This window comes from Grammomys surdaster, unplaced genomic scaffold (genome assembly GCF_004785775.1).
Source record: "Grammomys surdaster isolate TR1022 unplaced genomic scaffold, NIH_TR_1.0 201, whole genome shotgun sequence".
NCBI lineage: Eukaryota > Metazoa > Chordata > Mammalia > Rodentia > Muridae > Grammomys > Grammomys surdaster.
The window spans coordinates 8,700,323-8,726,428 of NW_021604646.1; the positions used below are offsets into that span (position 1 = coordinate 8,700,323).

Consider the following 26,106-nt stretch of genomic DNA (forward strand, 5'->3'; position numbering starts at 1 on the left):
GCAGATCACATGACCTGCTAAGTAGCAGTTGGGACAGAGGGTTTTTTATGATCATTGTAAGAAGGACATGCTGTTACCCAATGGGGCCACCTTGAGCTAAGCAAACCTCAGGGAACCCAGCTGCCATCTAGAGCTGGGACAGGAAGTACAGACTGCTGGAGAGCCTTCTGGCCTGTTTACTCTTTAAAAGTCCTGAAAGCCAGGTGGCTGCTGTTCTCAGTGCTGTCAGTGACCTTGCCAAAGAGGCCCTTTTGGTGGTGAAGTTCTCACAGGGTACAGGGGGCTGAGGGAGAAGGCAGTATGCTGGGCCTCCCTGAACTCATGGGGTGAGCAGAAGAAAGAACGGGGGGGGGGGGGGGGGATTCTGGTGTAGGAAGAGTGGTACAGGCCAGGGGTCACCTCCTATTGTTGTCCTGTGCTGGAGTTTGCACCAGGCCCTTCCTTGGACAAACCGCCACCGTTTGTCTGAGCTTGTCTCATCTATGACCTTTGCTCCTACTTCCCTCCTCTGAAAAGTCACTGTTGCCCCAACTCCTCCCCTACAACTCAGGCCAACTCAACACGGCCATGGCCACACCTCTCTGTGCACTTCTGCGTTTATTTAAGGCAAGTCACATTCTGTCTTAATGCTGTGATTTGCATACTGTTTACCCTTTAAACTCAGGTTAAATTCTAATCCTCAGCAAGTGGGAGTGAGATCATGGAAATAGAATCCTGTTCTGGTGTTTATGGATAGAAACTTTGGAACATGTTTCAGATTGAAGCCAGGTCACTAAGTTTCTATCCCGTGGTTGAACTGATCTTTGGAGGCTTCATAAGAAAAAGGGAAGAACACACACACACACACACACACACACACACACACACACATCCAGTATCTTGCCATATGATACCCTGTGTCACCATCATGTTAGATGTCTGGCAGCAAGAAGGATGTCAATAGACATGGCCCTTAAACTGAAACTCCAGAACCATGATAAAAATAAGACCTCTTTTCTTTATGAGACAGACTGCCTCAGGTGTTTTGTTATAGTCATTAAAAGGGGTCTAAGTAAGATATATTTCAGAAGCAAATTTTATCTCCTAATTGAAGCAGAAAGCAGAAAGAGGTTATAATAAAACCCATATAAATATATCAGTGTCACCAAATTCTAGGCAGATGACATTGCCTGCCAAGCCAGTGATCCAGGCCTGCTCTGTTTGCTTAGAAGTCCAGCTGAGCTCAAGACCAGGCCAGTTTTACACCAAGATCTGCTGCCAAATTATCCAGAGACCTGAAAGGGAACTAAAAGTCACTCCTCACCGTGACACTCGGTGCGACTTTCCAATTTTTTCCTACTGCATCTCCTGGCCACCTCATGTCTCCCATGAGCCTGCATCCCTACTCTGGGGACACTGTCAGGAAGCATTCTAATCTTGCTTCACTTACCTCTGGCCTGCCATTCCATGAGTCAGTCCTTGTAGAGTCTTGAAAGTTCAGCACTTACCACATGTTCCTATCAGAGCAAACACCGGGACGCTTGCGTCTCCTTAAGGTGGGCCCGGAAGCCAACCCTTCGGAAATGGACAGAGCTCCTGCATGAGCCCCAGGCACCATTACTGTGAGCTGGAGAGAGGCTGGCCTCGGCTTTGGGACAACCTCAGGGCCACCCATGGGCAGAGCTGGAGGGCACAGGGACAGGGAGTCTGGCAGCCTCGGGAAGGCAAGATGGCAGGTCAGCACAGCCCTTGTGGTCCCCACTTACGCCTTTCTCTCTTCGTCCATCCTGTTGATCTGGCCCCCAACAAACACTCGGATCTTGCATTTGCCCCATCTCTTCTTGCGGTGCAGGAGATAGGGGACGAGGAGGGTGAGGCCTGGCAGGGACGATCCCCAGGAGCCGAGAGGAAAGGACTCAGGACAGAGCCCTCTGTGTGTTTCCACCCCACACCACCACAGCAAACCCTCTCCTCTCTGGACCTTAGCTCCTCACCCGTGGGGAAGCTTGCCAGACTAAATCAATGCACTGGCCATGGTGCTCAGTGGGTTGTGGTTTATTTGGCTAATGCAGGAGTTTGGCTCTTTATTTTTCAGAAATATGATTATTTGGCCTTTTGGAGACAAGGTTTTATTATGTAGCTGAGGCTGGCTTTGAACTAGTGATCTTCCTGCCTCTATCTCCCAAGTGATGGGATTGTAGGTATATAATACCATGGCCAGCCAATGATGTGGTTTTAAACAAGCAGGCTGGCACTGAGTATCTGGCACGTGAGGCAGGGAGGGTGGTTGCAGGTAAAGATCAGGATGATCTTCATTTATTTCTTGAAAACTGAACACATGACCAAGAAGTAGGAGCCACCCTCCCTGTCGTCTCTCTCTATAAGGCCAAGGCCCAACCACCATGAGATCCCTGTGGTTCAGTTTCCTTATCTGCAGAGAAAGACACTGCATTCGGTTAAATCCACAAGAGCACTTGCTGCCAGGCGCATCCCAGCTTGCAAAGGTGTCATTAACGAGCTACACAGTTACTCTTGGATAGCCACAGGGAGACTGGCTCCAGGACCTGCCCTCAGATGCCCAGATCTGCAGGTGCCACATACCTTCTAGAGAGTAGTATAGGGTCTGTATGGAACCTACACCTGGCCTTGTATATCCCTTAGGCCCTCTCCTATCATCCCTGCCTCAGAGGAGGTACCACGAAAATTGCTCCTGGGTTTAATTGTGGAGGAAACGCTGACGGGAAAATTAGTTTATGCATGTTCAGTCAGACATGGTTTTCTTTTTCAGTACTTTGGTCTACAGTAGGACAGGACTCCTGTGGAACCCACACACACAGAGGGCTGATGTATTCAACTAGGGCAGGGCTGTGGTCTCTTTCTTACTCTATCAAAGGCACAGCCATCAAAGCTGAGGGCTGTGTTTTAAAACCAGGGCAGGCTAAGGCATCTCGCCACTTTGGTGGCTTCTAGTTCCCACCAGAGGCCTCAGCAAGCACAACACAGAACGGCATGCCAGGATATGCAGAGATCCTGAGGGCAGAAACTCCCAGGGGACAGAAACGGGTGTGAGGGGACCAAACCTCCATCATCAAACAGCCAGTAGATGTCGATGGTCTTCTTGCCTTGCTCCGACTGGAAGATGGTGCTGGCCTGCTCCTCCTGTACCAATGCCTCCGGGGCTGCTGAAGAAGGGGAAGGTCATAGCCAAGCCAGCAGGCTCACTGGCAGGACCCAGTTGGAAATAGTCAGCTTTTCCAGAGAGGTGGGCTAGCCACTGTCACCAAGGTGAGCCAGAGGCATCCTGCAGGCCTGGCTAGACACAGCTAATGTCTCTTCCCATGCTTGCTTCATATAGTGTTATGTGAACCCCTTCCTGGCTCCCAGCTTCCTCTCTCTGGATGCTGATGTGCACTGGGGGACTACTAGTTGGACGAACACTCTTCCATTTCGGCTGCATCTCTGTGCAGCATCCCTGTACAGCATCTCTGTGCTGCATCCCTGTGTACCATCCCTGTGTATCATCTGTGTGCAACATCCCTGTGCTGCATCCCTGTGTACCATCCCTGTGTATCATCTGTGTGCAACATCCCTGTGCAGCACCCCTGTACAGCATCCCTGTGCAGATGGAGCTTGTCCATCTTCCTGTACCCCTTCTTCCCCGCACAGATGTAGCGGGACAACCTTTTACTAGCTGCCACTTTCCCCACTTCTTTAAAAGAAGGCAACTGCATGCTGCTCCTCTCTGCATATGGCATTTGAGCAACTGAGAGGAAGTCTTACAAGGAGTGGAACTAAATTTACCACTGGCTGGTCATCTTCAACAGGAAACCAAAACCTACAGTAACCCAGCCTTGGATAGTAGGACACCACTGTCACAAGAGAAAGCCATTTACTCTTGGCCAGATTCCCGGACGACCTGACACTGGCATCCCCATAAGACAAGAGTACCCTGATCTGAGCAGGTAGGGGAGGGGGGCTGAGCCATGCCAGACACAGATGGCCTAACCCTTCTGCTACTGGCTCCCTCGCCTCCCTCTCTTGGGTCAAACATGGGATTAACTGCGAAAAGGGGGGCATCTGGCCTGTAGGCACTCCTGCCTATAAAGCATGCTGGGCCCCTCAGCTTCTGAGGCCCCTCTAACACTATAAGAAAGTTCCCTGCCTCTTCCCCCAGGGTACCTGGCTGTTGCTTGCTTCCCTCTGCCCTGGCTTCTGCCCTGGCTTCCCACAAGCCAGCTGTTTTGTCCTGTTCCTCCACCAGACACACTGCCTCAGGGAAGAGGGTGCCCCACATGAGCCATTCTTTCTCCACCTCCTCAGCATCAGGCAGGCCTTGTCCTCAGAGCGGCCTCTGAGCATCCACCTCCCCAGGATCCTCTCATGTCTGAGGTGACCCATGTGTCCACTATGCTGAGCATTGGCCTTGTCCCTAGAGGCTCACCACCCTGGGTTGGGGGAGCTTTTTGTTCCCTGCTGAGAGTGTGATTGCTGACTGCCACAATGGCTGCATAAACATTTGTTGTCTAGATGCTATGGACAGGAAGATCTTTGGCCCAGGGGAACAATACCCCTGCCTGCAAGGACCAGAGTCCTGCCTGCATGTCTGCCAGTCCTGACCACCCTTTTTTGTCTATCACTAACTCAGAGTCTCCATAGGCAGGTGCAACTTCCAAATGCTGCAAAACACGTTCCTGTTTTGAGTACCAAGGACAGACCTGAGATCCAATGGTCAGAGTCAGTGGCCGTTAGATATTTTCTTTGTGGTGTTTCTAGATACCTTTCCTCTATCGGGTCCTCTTTACCTACCTGATTATCAGAGCACAACAGTGACTTGGAGGGCTCTGGTCTCCTTTCTGGCCCTAGCTAGAAGCATGATCTTGACCCAGTCGGTCGCTTGCCCTTTCCAGATCTCACTTCCCTTTGTAAACCGATGGACTCCAAGGGACCATTAGGAACTGGCTATCTCCGAGTCCATGACTTGAGTAACTTTTCCCCCTTCTCCACTGCACTGGTTTTTAACAGGGGCTGATCAGATGCAGCGTGTACTCACTGTGCGTCTGCAGCACCTTGGAGACATTGAGCCCCTCACGCATCCTCATGACACACACCCCGTAGTTGAAGTCAAAGGCATCACTAGAAAGAAGATGCAGGGTCAAGCTGCTGGCTCTGTGACTTGGCTCCCAGGAGATTCGATGTCTAGCATTGGTCTGTGGGCCTCAGTTTCCATATATGTGTTGTAGACAGGCAGTACTGGAATGTCATCCACGACACTACTGGGGAAACCAAATTGGGCCCTGCTTCATGTCACACTCATGAGTTGATCTTGTCAACCTCTCTGCCCACAGTAGTGGGGCTTGGTGACTCTAACCTCCACTTCACACAGGAAAATCTGTGCTGTGGTGGGGGCAGCTTCCTCATAGTCAGACAGTAAGGAACCAATGGGACAAAGATTATGTGGCAGGGACTATAAGCCAACGGACAGGTGTCTGCACAGGCATGGCCTCCCTCACATGACACATCAGCTATAAAGGATGTGTGGAAGACTTCTGACCCAAGAGTATATTTACTGACTCACTGATAATACCAAGGTCTCCCTGAGGGTCTGACCCATTAGGCTATGCTTAGCCTTCAGACTGCCTTGGACACTGGAGCCCCAGGAAGCCTGGGGCCAGATTTTCTACCCCATGACATGTTGTATTAGGAACAGCTACTGTCAGAGCTGAGTTCTATAGTGGGTTAACAGCAGACCCGGATGTAGGTTTCAGGGCCTCAAAGCTCAGCCTTACATTTTGATGGTACTTCCCTCTGTGTGGGACAACAGTGGAAAGGCAATCCAGACAGGCACTCCCTAGATATACAAGGGCAAGAGCTGAGGCTGAGAGTCAATGTTGAAACCTTCCAGGACTGTCCTCAGGCCTAGCTCCCATCTCTGCTCGATGTCCCAACTCACAGCTGTGAGCCCAGCAACTGTGAGCCTTCAAGGGTTTCTCCCTTAACCACCACACTTCTTGGACCCTCTGAAAAGCTGAAAGTTCCTGTGACCCCAAGCCTGCATCCCAGGAGCACAATTGGCCAGTGCTTTCTCCAGTTTGCCACAGTCCCCACTGCTCCCCAGTCTCACACCTGGCCCATTCCACTCTCTGCTGCCAAATCCCTGCTGAGTTCAGTGTCTGTGATGATCAGGGGGAGACACCCTCTGTTAGCTCCACCTCAGCAAGTGACTCAGGTGTCTACACAGGGCCTCTGCTCTACTTCCCTCTACCCAGGAAGTCCCAGTGGCCCAAACCAACAGCTCATAGGCTGCACCTGCATGCTCACTCACTGCAGGATGCCAATGTAGTCCTCCACAGTGGCTGGGTGGGCAGACTGCCAATTCCTCTTGAATCCGACCACCAGAATGTTGGGCTTCATCCTTCCCAGCCCTGAGGCCTACCGGGGCAGGGGAGAAGAGTCAAGTCAGAAAGTGGTCTGGCACTGAGGCCCTACGATCAGCAGGGGCTCTGTCCTGTGACAAATGACCAGGGAGGGGCTCTTGCTCCTCCCGGCTACCCCCTCCCATCCAGGCTGCAAGGGGCTCAGGGTTCTGTCTATACAGAAAGCATGAGACTTGAGTTTGTATGTCAGGTTACAGGACCCTTGGGTCACCTAGTCTGAATATTCTCCCTTCCTCCCTGTCTCTCCCACTTTCTTCCCTCTCTCCCTCTTTTGTCAATCCTTCTGCCTCTGCTTCCAAAGTGCGGGAGTTACAGAAGTTCACATCCTGTCAGGGTCTTCCCTTTCGCTCCCCCTCCCCCTCCCTCCTCTCTTTCCTTCCCCACCTCCCTCTGTTTCCCCCTGCCTCTCCATCTCCTCCCTTTTCTATGTCAGGATTCTTTAAAATATTTGGAGTGAAATCAATGTAGTAAGTTGACCATTTTAGCGTAGGGAGAGCCAGGAGGCAGATCTCTGTGCATTAGAGATTAGCCTGAAGATCTACATGGACGGTTTCAGTTAGCCAGGGCCACACTGTTAGACCTTGTCGCTAAAAGAAATTAATCATTTCAAAGTATACAATTCAAAACAAACTCACATATCTCTCTATATCTATGTAGGTCTTCCATCTATCTATCTATCTATCTATCTATCTATCTATCTATCCATCCATCCATCCATCCATCCATCCATCCATCTATCTGGGCATGGTATACTTAGCTGTAGTCATAGCTACCAAGAAGATGAGGCACATAATGGTTTTGCTCAGTGCTAGATCACTAGCCTAGCACCCAAGAAACCCTGTACTTGATCCCCAAGTTCAACCCCCCATCCCCCAAAGCTAAGACAGGACGTTCTTTGTGTGAGTCTGAGGAATTTGGGGCACACCAGGCAACAATGAGTCAAAAGCTAACACGCTCTGCACGGTGGTTACTGGTGGTTACTTGTCTCAAACAAAACAAAAGAAAAAAGAAACCCACAAAACAACCAGACACCAAGTGCACACTTCACTGTGTCATTCTCTCCACCTACTTCTAAACCATTTTCAGGAAACTCAAGAGAGACCTCTCACATGGTTTTTTTGTTTTTGTTTTCCTTTTTTTTTTTTCAAGTTGAGAAACAGCTAAAGGCATTGAAAAGGATTCTCAGATGTTTCCCATGAAGACATGGAGGAGAGAACTCACTGTCCAGTGGAACATTCTAGGTGTCAATCTGAGTGATGGTTATATACCACGGTGTAATGGTCGCATATGCAAACATTGGACACTTCATGGTTTTCATTTTGCTAAGTGTAAACTATATCTAAAAAAAATAAAATGGGGGAAGACTTCCCAGCTAGCTAGGAAAATGAAACAGGAGGACTTGCAAGTCACAGCTCACCTGGGCTGCAGAGCAAGTTCAAGGCCAGCCTGGATAATTTAGTGATACTCGGTCTCAGACACTTTTTTGTTTGTTTAGTAAAAAAGGCACTAAGGCCCTCGGCCCAATACTGATACTGAAAGGAAAAAAGAAAACCAAAACAAAAAACTAAAACTAAACTAAATTTAACTAAACTAAAATAAAGCAGAAACAGGATCTAGGCAAAGCCACACAATCCCCACAGGTTCCCAGAAGTCCTGGGCTCTCTTGAGCCAGCACAGCTTGAGACATAGCGAGTGGGGGACGCCCACTGAAGTCACTGAAGTTTAAGCTAGACCAGCGTGTTCTGCTGTGCAAGCTGCCTCACTAAGTCCTGCGGGAAGCCTGGCCAGGACACCTGCATGAGGATCTGGACGCCACTGCGCAAGTCCTCAGCTATGACATCAGAGTAGAAGGCCTTGATCTTCCTCTTGTTCAGCCACCTGGTGTGTCCACTGGCGATGAGCCGGAGCTCGGGCACTCTCTGCTTGCCGGGTCCCTGTGGGTGAGGGACAGGTGGTATCATGGCTGTCCTCACCATCTAGCCTGCTCAGCTCTTCTCCTGTCCTAGAGATTCCCCTGAGACTCGGAAGCACCGAGTGGTGTTCTTGATTAGAGCAGATGAGGGAAAGTGAAGGAGAACGGAAGCTAGACTTGGGTGTCTTGGGTGGTAGACATAGGGTCAGCCTCAGCTACACAGTGAACTTGAGCCAGCCTGGGCTTCCTGAGATCATGTTTTGAAAGAAGGACCTGGCCAGATTCTACTAGGTCCACTTCCCCTGCCCCTCCTGTCCCTGGGTAGATAATGCATCCAGGTCTCCCCATTCCCCAGGGTACAGGTGTCCCTCCCAAGCCCCCAGGAGCACTCACAATGAGCACGTGGCCACAGATCATCAGGCTTAGGTTCTGGGTAAATGTGCTCACAAAGTCCACAAGGGCTGGGCGGAAGTTGGGGGGCCCTGTAAGCACCAGGCACTGGGGTCTAGGAGAAGGAAGAACACAGCATGAGGTGTCAGGAAAGCGCCTTTAGGGTCTGAATCCTGATGGCTTTAGATGAGATTTGTGTGCACTGGGACACATTTTTCCAGCTGTGACTCAAGGGATCTTTCAGGGTTTTTGTTTGTTTGTTTGTTTGTTTTAGGTTATGATACTATAAGTATCTCTGTTCTTCTTGCCTGGGCCAGCAGACACACCAGTCTATGTACTTCCTTTGCCCGCCAACCCCAGTGTGGTAAAAGCAGAGGAAAGATCAGTCATAAGGAAGCCATTGTTTACAAACTCACTGGTACCTGAACTTTTGTGTTGAAAGGCAGCACAGGTTAAACATCCCTGCCAATCAAAGCCAGACTCAGTGGTTCATTTACCAGCTGGGCAAACAGGGGTAGTTAACATCTCCAAACTTCGTCTTCGGTTACAGTAGGTGGGTCATAGATCTTACTGAATCTACTACAGCCAGGTGAGAGGAAGGTGAGTGACTTCCCTCACCATTGGGGACCAGCTTTGAAGGGCAACCTCAGAGCAGGCTTGTCACTGCCACCAACCCAGGATTGTGTCATGGGAATCGGACCTGACAACGTGGCTTCCACTGTGGGAGCTGAGACACAAGAATCTCTCCCTTGCTTTGCCTCTATCAGGCAGTGCCAACCCCAGTCCTGCACTGGCTCGTCCACCTTGATGCTACTACCATCCTGGTATTCTATCCTGGACCTGCCAGGGCAGAGGAACATGGCTGACTCCAGGCTCCCAGCTAGCCGAGAAGCCCTGCTCACCGGTAGTTCTTGATGTGATCTTCCACCTCATTGAGGCCCACGGAGTAGCTCAGGGCCAGGTTGTAGGAGCCAGCCTGTACTGAGGAGCCCCAGTTCACCTCTGCGGGCGGAGAACAAGACTCAAAACTGCCGGAAGCGACCAGTCATGTGGGGGAGGGGGGAAGGGACTGTCCATCTTTCTTAGGCACAGAGCACCTTGGGAGCAAGGCCGGGGATGGATAGAGAGCCGGCAGCTCTGTTCCTAATGAGTGCAGGTTGGTCAAGTGCCACATATATCGTCACCTAATTCAAGGACATAGAGCTAAGGGTTGAACTCCCATTTGACAAGCAGATCTCTGAGGTCATCTAGAAGGCCACGCTCAGATGTAGAGTTCGAGAGTTACCTCCCTCAGACTGCAATCCGTCCAGGACCCTGATACATGCCCACATTTGCACAGTCATTCTTGGTCACCCTGCCCTGTATGTACACGCCAGCAGGTAGCCCCTCTAGAAATCTGCCAGTAGAAGTCTGGCTCTCAGTGGGCAGCTCAGGAAGGCTGCGGTGGAGGCCAGCCTGAATCCCACTTAAAGGTGAGGCCAAGGCCAGGCTCCAGCTAGGATGAGGGGTAGGCCTGGCTGTATGGCTACCCAGGTAGGGAGTTGAGCCCCAGGGGACAGCGGCCACATACCTGGCTTCTTGTAGATCACATAGAGCAGGAGGAAGAGAACAACTCCGATGGCAATGAGAGCCGCCCACCAGGTAAGCAGGAACATAATGACCACCGAGATCACTGCCCCAAAGAGCGCTGCCCACTTGCTGTAGTATCGGAAGGAGGGCCTCCATCCTGGGCGGGGCCAGGCCAGTGCACATGCGCATGCTCAGGAGCCTTCTCCCTCCCAGAGGTACAGCAATGTTCCACACCCATTGCTGAGGTCCTGGCCTATACCCACTACCCCTAGGGCCCCACTAGCCTTAACTCCCGGGGTAGGGTGGGGAGGTTCTAGGAAGTACCACAACCTTGCCTGTTGGGCATTTATTTCTCCATGGTGACAAGCTATACCAGGAATGGAACATCCAGCCCTGGTCAAACACAGCCCCAACATCAGCAACAGTACCAGATCCCAAGGGTCCTGTGGAACCCAGGAGATTAAAGGGATGGGAAGAGACTTGATTCTGCCTGGCTCTGTACTAGGTTAGGGCCACTTCTAGTGACCACTGTACCATGGCGCAACTCTGAGTGCCAGGCACACTGTGGTCTGTATGGAAAGTGTCGGAATAACAGGCCCTTTGAAGATGTAGGATTCATTAGCAAAACTATTCCTCTGCTCTCTACTGCCATCTGCTAGGTTTGCAGCAACAGAAGAAGCAGCACCGCCGCTCCCAAAATCCATGCAATTAAATTGCTGCAGTATGGAACAGCGCCCCCTAGCGGTGATATGTACACAAACAGCTGCGCCTTCTGTGACTGGGAAATTAATTCATCCCTTTCTGAGGAATCAAGACTTCTGACACGGAGAAATTGGTGAAGGGTGGAACTATAGAACAACCTCCATTTCCTGTAAAGGATGCACTGTGCTCGGTAAAGGATGGCTGGCTTTGTTAGGGTACAGAGATTCCCTTCACGTGGTTTTAAACTAAGGTGGCTTTAGACTGCCCTCCTCCACCCACGCCTCCCCCTCTTTTCCCAGCTCCTCCCCACGTCTTCCTGTGATTGGGAGAGGGTCTGCTCACCAGGCGAGTTGGTGATGGAGGCATGGAAGCAGCTGAAATTGATGAGGGCGTAGGAGCAGAGGAAGAAATTGGAAATGATGGGAGCGATGGTGTTGAGTTCAGCTTCGAAGACCCAGGGAGAGAGAGGCAACGTGTTGGGCTCCGCCACAGGAGCTGCCTGGCACACACTTACTGGGTGAGCACCGCCAGGCCGGGATGCTCAGTTAACTCAACCTTCTCATCTGGGAAGCGAGTCCTTTGCCCCGTGAAGTTGCAAGGGTCAGTGTCTTAGAAAACCTATGCGTCGGTTTTTAAGAAGACGGAGGGAGTTGGCAGGATCACTCAGCTGCTAAGGATGCTTCCTACCAAGCTTGCTGGCCTGATCCATCACCCATGTGCTGGAAGGACGGGTCTCCCCAGTACACTCACATAAACGTATGCATGTCGAACTTAGGGTCTCTCTGGGGAGCCCAAAGAAAGACAAGCAGCTCTTTGGGGACAGGTACATAATCTTATTAGGTCCCCTTGAATATTTACGATCATAGTCTTCACTTTGGCTAAGTCAGAATCATCAGCCCAAAGGTACCACCCAGAAGCCTACGGCTATAAGAAATAGGCCTGTGCTTGAGCATCAGGAGACAGGGGTGGATCTTGGGAAGGCCAGACGACTAGACTTCTCTGTCTCCTAGGTGAGACACTCCTTCATTCGATGCAGGATCTGGTGTCTAGAATCTTCCTTTGGGCGATAGCAACCAGACTATTAGGGCAAGTCTTATGGGTAGGTGACTAATGGGACCAACCTGAGCAGCAGGGATCTGACTCTAACAGGAAGGTGCCTGCGAGAGAGGGTGTGGGGAGGGGAGGGGAGGGAGTGGGGCTTTCCACAGAAAGCATAGGGAACCAGGCAGGGGATGTCACGTTATAGGGTAGTCGCTTTTCCTTTTCGAATTCTGCTTCCTTGGCTGAATTATCCAGGACATATTGGGTAAGTGCATCTGTATGGGACTGTGCCCTCACACGGACTCTTTCTGCCTATCTGTGGCTTACGAGCTATGCACTGCCCCTTGACATTACAGCTGAGCAAAATGCGGCTCAGAGAAATGACTTAGCAACAGTCGTATAGCAGGAGCAGGGCAAAGCCAGCAGAGGCCAGTCGGCCTAACTGTTATTTGGGTGAGAGGCTGGCTCTGTCTAGTTTATGCATGTACACGGATAATGACTAAGCTAGCCATTTGTATCCGCTTGGCCCAACTCCACCGGTGTCCTGGGGATGGAGTGGTGTCTCAGCTGTCAGGACACTGGAATGCAGAAGCAGGAAAGGCACAGAAGTTTCCTCTTAACAACATGACCTGGTGTGGCTTGGTAGGCCACCCTATCTGGAGGTGGGAAAGGATTGCGTGGCCATCCAAGGGCCTTCCAGGCTGGGCTTCACCCACACAAAAGTTTATGCACTGGGACTGGGGTGTGCCTCAATAGTAAAGCACGTGTTCAGTATGTGCCTGGCCTTAGTTTCATTCCGAAACACCAAATAAGTGCTGTTCACCAAGTGCCCAGTGACACAGGGGTAAGGGGAATGGGTTCTAGGATCTTCACAGGGAGCAGGAGGCGGAGCCTCTTACCAATGATGATGAAGGCCACAGCGATGGCGTAGGCCAGCAGGTAGCCACGCACAGGCTCCCTGTTCTTGCCATAACCTTTGCCAAAGAAGCCAATCAGAGGGTATAGCTGGTCTTCGCACAGGCACTGTGGACAGTGAACACCACACTCAAACCCTAGCTAAGACCCTGCCCTTTGCTCTCCCCAGGGCCCTTGACTCTGTGAGGCCCCCTTCAGGACTTCAGTAGGTTTTGATTTCTGGGATCGCCAGCCCTCACCTCGCCAAGGTGACAGGGCTACTTCCTTTAAAAATTTGCTAACCTGTTTCCCTTCCCTTCCACCAGACCCATATCACATGACCCACTTCACAGTAGCAGGAGGGGGGCTGGAGGTGGGGTGGGGTGGAGAAGCAGGGATCTTCCTACTCAGCTCTTCCCAGACATAACCCACCACTCCCAGTGACCCCTTTCTACAACCTCACCTGGAAGACCTTGGCAGCAGAGACAAGACAGGCCAAGGCAGAGGACAGGGTGGCCCCAAAGATGCCGGCTGTGATCAGGGGTGCGAAGGCAGACACCATGCTCATGGTCTGTGGGAATGTGGGGATGCTGAGCTAGAAACAGTTCTGGGCATCCCTGCCCCACAGCAGGCTTCGGTCCTGACATCTCAGACCCCACAGTCTCCACTACTTCTCTGGCCTTGGGGGTCCCGCAGCCAGGCCCACGGCTTATACCTGGTAGTAGTTGATGAGGCCGTAGCGGCAGCTGTGCTGTTGGGAGCACTCTGTGAAGTTCCAGCCATAGCCACAGGCTAGCCCTTCGCAGGGACCTGGGCCAGGAGTCATGGTGTCATTCACATCCCCAGAGGCATCTCTCACCACACAGGAGCCTGAAAGGAGGGAGGTGTGTGTGTGTGTGTGTGTGTGTCCTTTCTTCCCGTCTGTCCTTTGCTTTGCCCTCTCCCCCATCCCCAAAGGCTGGCCACCTCTGCAGAGGGTGAGACACTGTGGACAGGTCTGCTTATCATGTGACAGTGTTAATGATAGTAGCAGGTACGGAGGTATTTGGGGGTACCTGACAATCCGAGCAAGGCAATACTCTTATTTTTGTTGCAGCCCCCTTTTCACCCAAGGCAGGGAGAGTGGTTGTGTGCTATGTCCTTAAAGCAGAGTCCTGACTCTTATGCCCTGAGTGCCCATGAGAAAGTTGGAGTCCCCTGGCCACCTGTGAACAGCTCGCCTCCAAGGTGGCTACTGGAAACGAGAGTACCCAGAGGTTCTACCCCTCAGAGCCCTGGGTTTCTGTGAAGCCAATGGCAGTGCCCAGATTAAACATGATCGTTAAACATTGTGCATGGTCTCCACACAGGAATCTGGAACCGCAATGTCTTGAGGTATCAGAGGAGGCTGGTCTGGCCTCCCTCACCATGAAGATGCCCTGTCACTATAGAGGTGACAGGTGCCCCAGAAACAGGGCTCAAAGGCTGCCCCACACTGCAGCCTCCTCCAGCCCTACTACAGGGCCAACCCACTTTTCTCGTTCTCTCCATCCGTGCTGTGCTGGCTACTCACCGATCGTAGCTGAGATGGCAAGGTAGGAGATGGTGGTCCAGAAAATGGCCATGAGTGTTCCCTTGGGGATGGCTACAGCAGGGTCCTGTGGGAGGACATGGTATTATCAGGCAGCCTGTGGGATCCCTTTGGGCCTCAGTGCCTTGGCAGAGGCCAGGGTGAGCAGCAGATCCTGACCCTGGACCCTTAGAATCTGCCCAGCCCTGAAAGAAGAGGGGCCACTGCTAAGGACCTATAAGACAGCCATCACCCTGGGACCCCAGGGTTGAAACCAGTAAGGTGAGAAACCTCATCAGCTTCATATCACACTCAGGGGACCCATGGTAAGGCTCACTGGGGGTAGTGGGGTGAGGGGGCCTGTGTCTGGCTCTCTGCCTAGGACTCACTTGCGGTAGCCGGCTACAGCTGGAAATGCAGCCAGACCCCCTTCACTAGTTCTATGTGTCACAGTAAATCGCCATTAACTAATTAAATTGTCTGGCTCTCCGGCAATAAAGAGACAGAAGACATTCCCCAAGCATTCTCCTGCTCCAAGAAAGAGATTTTCCCCAACAGTACTGACAACCATTTCCCGTGCCCTACACCCACCCCGATAGATCATAGCACTCTCCTTCTGGGCACTTTTTTCTAACACAATTTCCCGAGATATGGCCCATACGATCCTACCCAGCTAGTGAGGAACTGAGGGTGGCGGGATGCGAGGACGATGGTTTTACAGAGCTCCCGGTGCCCGTAGTCCTGACCTGCAGCCTCAGACTCCAGGAGCCTGTTCATGAGCAGCCACACAGGCTGCTTTTCCGCAGCAAGCTCAATTACTGCTCCATCCAGAGGCCCATACCCTAACCCAAGGGGAAGGCCAAGCCTGCCATGAATTAACTGCAAACCTTCCAGTGCCCTGTGAGTCCCAGTAGACAGATCACAACCTACAAGGCAGGTTGACAGGCTGAGGAGAAATGAAAGCAGGGCTCCTCAGGGGAAGGAGGCTACAACCCTGAGGAGACTTGAGTCTGCTGGAGCCTCTGTTAGAGGATCCTATGACCCTAGCCTTACTAGCGATACCCAGTGACCTGAGTTGTGTCCAGTGAGGTCCTGGCCCTAATTCCAAAAGGTCACAGCCATCTGAATGTGGAGCTGTTGGAGTTTCTCACACCAAAGGACTTCCCAGGCCTCAGCTGTTTTCTTAACCCAATATCTACAGTGATGAATATTCTCTGTCCTCCTCAATACGCATCCACCCAGAACCTCAGAATGTGCCCTTATTTGAAAGGAGGTCCTTGGAGGTGTAAGTAGGGATGAGGTCATTCTTTCAGGGAGCAGGGACTCCCTGAGTGACTGTGTCAAGGTCTCTGAGGCCTTAGCCCTAATGGAGTGACAAAGCCTTACCCTGGTGAAGGGATGACAAAGCTCTCCTTGGGAGTCTGAGTGTCTCGTGTGTACAAAGACACACAAGGTAGCGTCTGAAGCTTCTTCCTCCTCTGGGATTCTTTCAGCCTGAGGATGCTCACCTACAGAGACTGCCTACCAAGACTGGTAACCTGTGCTGTACTTAATGAATGCCTAGTGCAGAGATTCTGGGTTGCTGTTGGCAGAAGGTGTGCTCCACTGGAGTGCTGAGCCTCCACCAGACTCCACTGTTCCTGTACATGTGTCTGTCCTTCCTCTGTTCCCTCACTGACCCTAGTCAGCGTTCCCAGACCCGAGCACAGCTGGTCATGCTACATGTTGGATCAGAATGAGCCTCAGCTGATGACTGGTGTCATATTAGAAGAAGGAGGTACATAGAGATGTCACCCATCGTTAAAGTGACACAGGTTAAAATGACAGCCAGTTCAGGGCAGCATTGTCAGGACCCCACACAACTAGGACAAAGCTAGAAAGGACCCAGCCTCAGACCTTTAGAGGGGTGTAGGCTTGTCATTAACGCCTTCACTGAGGTTTTCAGTCTCCTGAGCAGAGACATGGGTATTTTAAGGCCTCTGGGTTGTGAGGACTTTGCAGTCATAGGAAGAACACCTAGTTCTCAGCTTAACTTGCCGTCCCTATCTTGGTCTGAGGTCTGGAGGCTGGCTTGCAAATCCAGTCTATCTCTTCTTAGCTCTGGGAGGCCCTTCCATATCTCTGAGACTCAGTTTCCCCACGCGGTGTAAAAGCACTCGTAAATGGGAAGTATGGATGAGGACCATGCCATACTCTCTGCATCCTTGGCCAGCATAGTGTTACACAGACATGAGCCCTTGAGCGCAGATCTCCAGAACCCACGCGGAGCTCGGCACAGTGGCTTGAGTCTGTCATCCTAGGGCTCCCAAGGACTGATGGGAGGCAGGGACAGGAGAATCTCCAGCTCATGAGCCAGCTAGCCCAGTGTGTGCCAGAGCAGACAGTAAATAAGTCCTGTCTCAAACAAGGTGGAAGGAAAACACCAGTACCCAAGGTCATCCCCTGAATTCTACTGCATGTACCTTGTGTGTACATCCTTAAGCTTACATGTATGAGCACACACAAACTATGTGAAAGTCTATAAAATGGGATCAGTGATACAGCTCTGGGTAAAGTGTTTGTACAGACCCTGATAACCTGAGTTTGGTCCCCAGATCCCATGCTGGAAAGAGAAAACAAATTTTTAGAAGTTATCCTCCGACCTATGTATGCATGTTGTAGCATGTGCACATCTGCACTCATACATGCACACCACACACACACACACACACACACACACACACACACATAGTAATCATTTTTCAAGCCACAAATAGTGTTAAGTGAGACCTCTCTAGTCTATAAGCTTATACTGTGTGGCTTTGCACCGCTGTGTGGCGATGGTCAGTCTCTGACCCTCCCTGTGCTTGGGTTACTAGTCTGCGTGGTGGCAACAGGGCAGAGATGACAGTCAGCTTCCTGCCCTTACATTTTCTGCCCTAAGTGCTTGACACGAATCAGCCCTCTGTCTACACCTCCTCTGTTACTCTGGCTTTACAGCTGGGAAGCTGAAGCTTTCAGAGATTGCCCAGACTCACAGTGAAGGCCCTGCTGCAGAACAGGATCCCACAGGAAGGGCAGAGCCAAGCCCAAGAGCCAACTTAAGACCTGAGGACAGCGGCCACTGCAATGTGCCACTGCACCCGGCTCTCAGATAGCTGCTGGTCCTGATGCTGGGCACTGGGGAGAGAAGCTTTTAAAGACGGTGATGGTTTGAATACACTTGGCCCAGGGAGTGGCACCATTAGGCGTGGGCTTGTTGGAGCAGGTGTGTGCTCCTGTTTTGATGATAATGGACTGAACCTCTGAACCTGTAAGCCAGCCCTAATTAAATCTTGTCTTTGTAAGAGTTGCCTTTGTCATGGTGTCTGTTTACAGCATTAAAACCCTAACCAAGACAATGACACTGACAGTTAATGGGGCTTGAAGAGAGGTCAGGCTGAAGGCCTTCTGCCAGCTGCTCTCTTGGGAGAGTGTGGTAAGCAAGCATCTTGCTCTCCAGGCCTCATTAGGAAGTTCTGGCCTAGCTGGCTGAGCAGGATGTGTTCTCTCATCTCCAGAACATCTGGGTTTGCTCTTGGTTTGGCTTGGCAAAACCAGTGCCTCTCAGAGCCCAGCCTGGCTCTGAACACATTGTGTAGGAAAGAATGATCTTCAACTTTCCTGATCCTCCTGTCTCAGCTTCATGAGGGCTGGGATTCCAAGGCAGTGCCCACCATGCCCACTATCATGCCCACCATGCCCAATTCTTAATTCTGTGAGAAGCACAATTGAGGAACGCCTTCAAGGGGGAGGGAGACTAAAGTCAGAGTTCAACGCAATACCATTTTTGGCCCACTGTCTGGCACACCCCCATCTCTTTGTCCCGCCTTACAAAGGCTGTAGGCCCACTCCCACCCAGGAACACACCATAGCGGATGGAAGGCCAGGCAGAGACATTGCAGGAGGGATTTGAAAAAGGCGCAGAACTTTGCAAAGTAACAAGAACGGAACAGGGTATACTAAATCTCTTAGACAACGGCCTGTCATGAGCAAATAAGTCAGTCTTCAGGGCAGAGCTGGGAGTCCTGGGAATGGTACCAGGGTTTTAGGATGCGGGTCCTCTGTGGTACCAGACAGTTAGGGCAGCCTCTGCTTACCTTGAGGTCCCCGGAGATGTTGGCACCTGCCAGGATTCCGGTGGCCGAAGGGAAGAAGATGGAGAACATGCCAAAGAAGCTACCATCGGGGCCTCTCCAGTTGGGTACCAGGTTCTGAACAAAAATGTCCCCTGGAAAACCAATGCCTAAGTCAGAGCCACCCACATGGCTTGGCCATCTAACTGGGCCTAGTCAAACAGCAACGGGATGCCTGGAAGCCTGTGGCCCTGGGAAGAGACCCTGGCCTCTTGTGCCCATTTAAGGAGTCAAATACACAGACCAACTGTCCCCATTCACAGAGCCACCGCCGGGGCTCCTGACGTCACGTACCATGATAGCTATAGAAGCCTTTGGAGGCTTTGTCCTCAGATGCTGGGATCAGTGTGCCCACCAGATAGTTGGCAAAAGAGACCATGATGACAAGAAAGAATAGTACCTGGGCCTGCAGTAAAGGACACCAGAGGTCAGATGGCCACTCCAGCCTCCAGGGGCCTGCGTGATCTCTCACTCCATTAACCATGTGACTATCTCCTCATCTCAGTCAGGCAATGAGGAGTCAGGGATGTGACAGTGAACAAGTTGGCCTGAGGCTAGACACAGGAGCTATCTATAATGGGGTCAGGTCGGGGGCTACATTAGTAAGGTTGTCTGGAGTAGTAATTCCCTGCAGCAGGTACTTCCGAGAGGAAGGTTGGTGAAGCACAGAACCACCCGGAGACTGAAGAGCCAGGAGGCCATAAAACAACATGGAGAAGTGAGGCACCCAGGCCAGGCCCCTCCCAAGTCAAAGGCTCCCTTCTGGTCCAGCCTGCTATAGTCCAGCGTTTCTTTTGTTTCCTGATATGAAACCTCCGACATTTGGTTGAATGCAGGATTTAGCGGGATTGAAGTACACGTTTTCTTGCCTCTCTTTGCAGCTCTGTATGGCTACAAGAGCAGGTTCTGGCCAATGGGGTGTGAGCAGGAGCAACATGTACAATGTCTGCTTTAGCCTAAAAGTATGGATAGAGAATTCCTTTCTTTTCTTTCACTCTTCCCTGTCTCCCTCTGCCTGGACCACAGTTGTGATGATGGTGGCCATTGTGGTCCAGGTCAATAATGGGCACACTCAGGGATGGAAAGGTCACCAGAGCCAGGCCCCACCCTCTCTCTCCCAGCACATCCTCCTCACCTTGGACTCCCATTCCATCCCAGCCAGCGAGATGGCCAGCAGCACTGTGACCGTGACCACACCGATGATGCGGATGTCATTGGTGGGGTCTACGATGGGTGTGCCGTACTCCTGGGGGAAGCAGACCAGCTGTGTGTCCAGTCTTCCCCTCTACTCCTCCAGACCCCCACCCCCACTTCACTTAGGGCTTACTTCACCCCTCCTTCGAAGAGCTACAGTGTGGGTGTGGACAACACGGCCCAAAGGCAGCATGCACCCTAAAGGGGGTCTTGTGAGGGTAGTCCATATGTAATAGACTTTTATTGTCACTCAAAGTGACCAGACATAGCTTTGGTCACTGGTAGGTAAGATTAGGCAGGAGAAAGAAGGCCTGGTCCAGTGTGAAGAGCAATGTGGGGAGGTTGCCCAGCTCCCTCTGCCCCATGCCCAGCCCCTCACCTGAAGTAGGTCTCGTACGGTCTCCGCAAAGCCCACAGTGTGCATGGCCACACCCACAGCATTGGCAAAGGCGAAGATGAGGCCAATGGAGCCCCCCAGCTCTGGTCCCAGACTCCGGGAAATTAGGAAATAGGTGCCACCTAGCGGGCAGAGCAGGGGGCCAGAGAAGAAACAGTGTACTGCCAGAGGGGCGGGACCAAGGGCCATGGGGTGGGCAACGGAGACTACCTTGAGAGGTAGAGAGCCCCCACAAGTCCCCATCAGAAGCAAGGTGGTCATGATGGGGTACTCCAGGGGTGGGACAGTAGCTCAGAAAGCCTAGAGTCCAGATAAAGATGACCCCAGAACTCACCTGACTTGACCTTGCCATTGGTGGAGATGGCCGAGATGGAGAGGCCGGTGATGGATGTCACCATGACAGAAAGCAGGATGATGATCCAAGTTAGCACTGTGAGGGGGTGAGTGGGAGCACCCCAAAACTCAATCAACACACTTCTCAGGTCAGCCTCCTCAATCCCCATGTGACCTGAGTCCCTTTCTCTGAGTCTCAGTTTGTCATCTGAAGAACAATGGGTCTCAGCCAGAGACCAAGCTGCAGGCCTGTCACCCCAGCATTTGGGAGGTAGAGAGTTCAAGGCCAGCCTGGGCAATAGAGAGAGAAGCCCTGGGTGAAAGCAGAAAGAGGGAGCTGGGCATGATGTCACATGTCTTTAATCCCAGCATTCACAAGGCAGCATTCACAGGTGGAACTCTGTGAGTTCAAGGCCAGCCTGATCTACATAGCAAGCTCTAAAACAACCGAGTTTACATAGAGACAGAGACCCTGCTTCAAACAACAGCAACCCTCACCCCCCCAAAAAAACTCCAAATATAAAGCTCACTAAACACAAAGACTAGGGATGTAACTCAGTTGGGAGAGAGCTAGCCTAGCACCAGGCCTGGGTTTGAGCCCTAGCACCACATAATCCAGGCATGGTGGGACACACATTTAATCCTGGTAGCTAGAAATCCTGGTCGCTAACACTCTAAGGTCATCCTTGGTTGTTACAATTGTGAGTTTGAGACCTGGGATATACAGGACTCTATCTCAAGATGGAAACAAAAAGCCAGGGCTTCTGGGAGTTAGCAAGGTGCTCCGTGAAGTGCTTGGCTTGCAAGCAGGAAGACCTGAGTTGGATCTCCACAGCCCACACAAAAGTCTAGGCAGGGTGGCATGCACCTGCAAGCCCAGCATTGGGGAGGTAGAGATCCGAAGGTGCCTGGGACTTGCTGAACTAATTAGTGAGATCTGGGCCAATGAAAAACCCATCTCAAAGGAGGCAGCTCACTCCTGAGGGAGATACTTGAGGGTTTCTCTGGCTTCTGCACATTCAAATACAATGATGTGCATGAGCGTATGTGAACACACACACACACACACACACACACACACACACAGACACACACACACACACACGTCTCCCCAGACTAAGTTAAGGTTGGTCTGTCTACCTTCCTCAGCGAGACAACTAATAGGAAGTTCATGTGCCAGTGTGTGACTAGTTTCCAGGCATGGAAAGGACGGCACCCTCTTTGACAATAAAAAGAAAGCAATAGTTACCGTGTACCGAGCCTCTCTAGGCACCATAGCCTGTGCTGCTTTTCAGAGCCTTGCAAACAGTGCATCGGCTCTGTAGGCAGGCACTGTTATCAGATCCATTTTACCCACGAGGAAACCAAGGCTCAGAGAAGGTTAGGAACTCAAGGCTACCCAGCATATGAACCCTGGTCTTTTAGAGTCCCAGTTTGAAGCACAAATACTCTGTGATAGAAGTTGGCTCACCAAGGTACCCTGACAGTGCTGACTCTACAATCAACGGTCTCTTCTGCTCCACCCTCACCCATGGCTGCTGCCATCCGAGGGTATGCTGGGGAGGAGCAGGCCTAGCTCGGAGTCTCTATAGCCCAAGGGACCAGAATGCAAGCACGTTGCTTTCCCTTCTCCTTGAGGTAGCACTCACCGATGCCCGCCTGCGCCGTGATCCAGGGGAGCCGCAGGTAGAGGATCACGCCCCATATGTTGAGCATACATCGGATCTGGCAGGAAAGTGGAGTTAGAGGCTTCCTGAGGGCCAGATGCTCAAGGCCAAAGCCTCATGTACTTGTTCCCAGGTCTAGGGGACACCTGATGCTTCTTGTGCTCTCCCTCCCATGAGATCATGCTACCTGGCTTGAGGGCAAAAGGGGAGGACAATTTTTATCCCACCTCCTCCCACTCTGCCAAGGAGGCCTGGGAAATGGCTTCAACCCTCCCATCATTCACCCTGTTCCAAGCCCAAGACCCTCTGTCTGCCAGGTCCTAGCCATTGGTTTGGGCAGCTATTGGCCCTGGGCATGGTATTCTGGAAGCATTAGCAAACGCTAGCTGAAGCCAGTACCTAACATAGAGGAGAAATCAAAGCTCAGGTTGCTTCCATATTAAAGGCAAAGCCAGAGGTCATCATTGGAGCTGAACTTCCAAGTGGGAGGGCCTGATATGGCCTTTGGCTCTGCCAACTACTAGTGCCAGGTAGAGACATGTGACCTTGATACTCATGAGATTTCAGGGGCTCTCATCTGCTGAGACGAAAATCAGGGTGTGCCTGGTTTTGGACAACACAGATCAGGGCTTGTTCCAATTGTGATTGTGAAGCCCCCCGGGAGATGTAGGTGGTAGTTCTGCTTTCTCCTGTACCGCATCCCATCATCTTTGTAGAATCCGATATTGTCTTTCAAAGTCAAAGGCACTTGATTCTTTACTACCGAAGGCTTACTACAGCTAACACTACTGTGTTACTGCATTCTAGCATGGTATGAGAGAGGAGGGGAGGAATTGTAGATTTGTATGTTGGTGCTGCCCTCTAGTGGCCATATGGGGAATTTCTCCTAATAACCTCCTAGCAGGCATTGATCCAAGAATTTTCACACCTAATAACTATTTTAATGCTCAGTATTACAGGTGAGAAAACCGAGGCAGGGAGTGGCTAAGTATCTTTCCTAAGGCTACATCACTAGTGAGTAGCTAAGCAGAGATCTTCCCAGGGTTGAGTCTTGGCCACAAGAAGTTTGGGAAGCCTACACCAAATACAATTAACTGGGGGTCATTGCTGATGGGGAAACTGAGGCCCAAACTGAGCCCAAGGTCTAAACTGCTCACTAGGGCCTGAGAGTCAAAGCTGAGGATGAATGGGGCTCTACTCCCTACCCTGTCTAGACATCAAGCCCCAGTCCACAGCCGCTCACCATCACCCCCTTGACCCAGCCGAAGCGCACAGGTTCTGCAGGGCTCTTCTCACTGTTGGTGCCTGTCTCGTCTTCCACAAGTCCATCAGTCAGCTCATGGCCTGGCCGTCCATCAAAGGCCAGGGCATGCAGGTGGCTACCTTCCTGCTGGGGGCCCAGAAACCAACAGGAGTCAGGGAATGGGGGTTTGGGGCTGGGTGTCTGTATTCAGTCCCACCTGCCCCACTTTGCCACACAGGGTGCCCTTGGACAGCTTCCTGGACACAATGCTGCTTGAAGCTTGGAGAAACAGCAGAGAGAGAGAGAGAGAGAGAGAGACAGAGACAGAGACAGAGACAGAGACAGAGACAGAGACAGAGAGACAGAGAAAGCAGAGCATTCAGAGTGCTTCTGCTCAGAGAGGCTCCTTCCTCTCTAGGGCAGAGGGCTAAGATCTGACAAGCCTGCAGTCTGAGAAGGGCCAGGATAGAAGGTGAAGCACTATGTCCAACGCCACACACCGGGTCTCTGGCACAGATAGACTTGAACCCAGGTCTGTGACTCCAGCATGGCAGTCTTCTGTTTCGTATCCCTACTGACTGCAGCCCACTCTGGGGCCTTCTTCCCCTTCTCTGCACCTCATCTCAGCATCTCTATTCAAACAAGGGGTCTTGTTTGGCCCCTTCAGAGGGTAGCTTTGAAACATGGGAGAGCATTAGAGGTTAAGAAAGTTCCAGATCCAGAACCATCCAACTGTCTGTGAAACCACGAGGTGACAGAGAATGGACCCTCCAGCCTCCCAGACAGCGAAGCTATCCAGCTGATATTTGAGAGGGCCCACCATGCTCCCTCCCTCTCGCAGTCTCTCTCAGCGCTGTGCAACCTGCGTTTGCATGAGCAGCCAAGCTATGCTATGGTGCTGACAGTGCCTAGACAATATGTATTGTGTGTGCCCCCGAGCTTGATGGCACCTCTGTGCACTATTTCATTTGGGTATCTTGATCCTTGAGGAAGATGCCCAGTCATCTTCACAACACAGGCGATAGAACACGTTGGGCAGTCATGCCAGAGTCACACAGCCAGGAAGTGGCTAGTCTTTGAACGGCTGCTTACCTTGAGGAAGGAATGCAGGTCAGCCAGGGTGGGCCGCACCTTCCGAGGCTCACCGGGCAGAGCACTGTTAGCATAGTGTTCATAGGCAGGCACCACGTCTATAGTGTTGTAACCGAAGGTGCGCATGTACAAGGTGCTGCTGTGTGTCAAGTGGCTGGGCTGGCTGCTGTCACCGGCGGCTGGTGGGGGCTCATCGCCTCCCAGCAGTGTGCTGATGGTAAAGCGCCCACTGCACAGAGCATCGCCAGGTATCTCTGTCACAGGTAGCTCTGCCATTATGGCTCTGGGTATCAAAGGAGGGGACAGAGTGGGCAAGGGCACTGAGGGTGGCTTTATAGGCTGGGGAGCAGCTAGGAGAAGGCGGGAGCTTGGTCCAGACCGCCCAGGCAAGTGAGCAGGGTCTCTGCCAGCGTGGGAGGCGGAGCTTAGCAATTGTCCTGCCCCCATTTATCTGCTCATTGACACAGGGACCACTTTGGAGCAGGAGGGCTGGGCTAGAACCCTGAGCCACATCCCCGAGTCCTGCAGTAGCCCTTCTAAGCCTAGGGTAGCTGAGATTCTGCAGCTAGGACCTGGGAAGCAGCAGACGTGAGAGAGGAGCCAGAGAAGACCTGCTACAAGTGCCTACCTTCATTGCAAGTTAACAGTCCTCCTGTTGGGGCACAGCGTATTTCTTTCATTTTATTTACTAGTTTGAATGGATGTCATTTTAGGACATCCATATAAAAAAGGAAGTCTGTCTTCCAATCTTCATCCCTCACAGTTTCAGGGTCTTTCCTGATACATTTCAATATACATAAGCCACTATGATTAGCGACCTCAAGCCAGACCTGTAGCTGCCTCTCAGCTGACTTGGGGGCTTGGTACTGGCCACTGGCCTCTAGGGCAATCAGGCACAGTGCCATACCCGACCTTCACATTCGCAGGCTGGCCTATGGGGCTGTAGTTTAGAGTCCAGAACAACTGGCCTTCCCTCCCTGGAGCTATGTAGTATTCCCATGAAGGATTAGGAGGTCTGGTCACTGAAGGCTCTGAAGTCATTGCAGGGACAGTCCCCTGGGGTATGAAAGAGACCGTGGGTCTTGATGCATGGAGTAGTGGATGCTTGGTGTGTCCTAGGAAAGGAATGGTCATGTGGCTGTGAGGGTCCCCAGAGTCACCCCTTACATCAATGGCCCCACACATAACTATCTTTCCCCTAAGAGGCGGGGCGCTCAGTAACTGATGGCTATGAGGCATAGAAGCCTGGCGGATGCCCGGTCTCTGAAGAACCCAGAGTCTCTGAGTTCTCTGAAGAATTCAGGGAAACCCAGGGTTTCCCTGGATCGCTGAAGCTTAGGGCCTACCCTAAAGCCTGCTCCCTCTGCCCTCTCAGACTTATGCCCTGAATTTGCTCTCAGTTGCTTCCCAGCAAGGTGACCCAGCAACTTACAAGAAAACAAGATATCTGTACGTGTTTTTTGCTGCTTTATTGACTATAACAAAGATTTGGAACTGACCTTGTCCATCAACAGACAAATGGACAATGAAAATTATATATATGTATAAATTATATA

At 51.7% G+C, this 26,106-nt stretch overlaps 1 protein-coding gene across 5 annotated transcripts in view; it reads right to left on the minus strand.

The window, feature by feature from the left end:
- Positions 1–24,849, minus strand: part of Slc12a3 (solute carrier family 12 member 3) — a 37,290-nt gene extending 12,441 nt beyond the window's left edge. The window contains exons 1-23 of one of the 5 annotated variants that reach the window (XM_028770379.1): positions 24,551–24,826; positions 23,459–23,602; positions 22,198–22,273; positions 20,550–20,645; positions 20,198–20,337; positions 19,760–19,870; positions 18,919–19,030; positions 18,589–18,719; positions 14,474–14,558; positions 13,637–13,791; positions 13,385–13,492; positions 12,927–13,050; positions 11,329–11,430; positions 10,286–10,441; positions 9,618–9,717; positions 8,719–8,830; positions 8,207–8,347; positions 6,302–6,408; positions 5,030–5,112; positions 3,962–4,038; positions 3,299–3,302; positions 3,060–3,158; positions 1,746–1,857 (exon numbers count right to left, since the gene is read on the minus strand). In XM_028770379.1, coding sequence (XP_028626212.1) covers positions 1,746–1,857; positions 3,060–3,158; positions 3,299–3,302; positions 3,962–4,038; positions 5,030–5,112; positions 6,302–6,408; positions 8,207–8,347; positions 8,719–8,830; positions 9,618–9,717; positions 10,286–10,441; positions 11,329–11,430; positions 12,927–13,050; positions 13,385–13,492; positions 13,637–13,791; positions 14,474–14,558; positions 18,589–18,719; positions 18,919–19,030; positions 19,760–19,870; positions 20,198–20,337; positions 20,550–20,645; positions 22,198–22,273; positions 23,459–23,602; positions 24,551–24,826 — 2,651 coding nt within the window. Of the gene's footprint in view, positions 1–1,745; positions 1,858–3,059; positions 3,162–3,298; positions 3,303–3,961; positions 4,039–5,029; positions 5,113–6,301; positions 6,409–8,206; positions 8,348–8,718; positions 8,831–9,617; positions 9,718–10,285; positions 10,442–11,328; positions 11,431–12,926; positions 13,051–13,384; positions 13,493–13,636; positions 13,792–14,473; positions 14,559–18,588; positions 18,720–18,918; positions 19,031–19,759; positions 19,871–20,197; positions 20,338–20,549; positions 20,646–22,197; positions 22,274–23,458; positions 23,606–24,550 lie in introns of all 5 variants that reach the window. The other 4 variants (XM_028770377.1, XM_028770380.1, XM_028770381.1 and 1 more) reach the window with 4 other exon arrangements.
- Between the last annotated feature and the right edge of the window lie 1,257 nt (positions 24,850–26,106).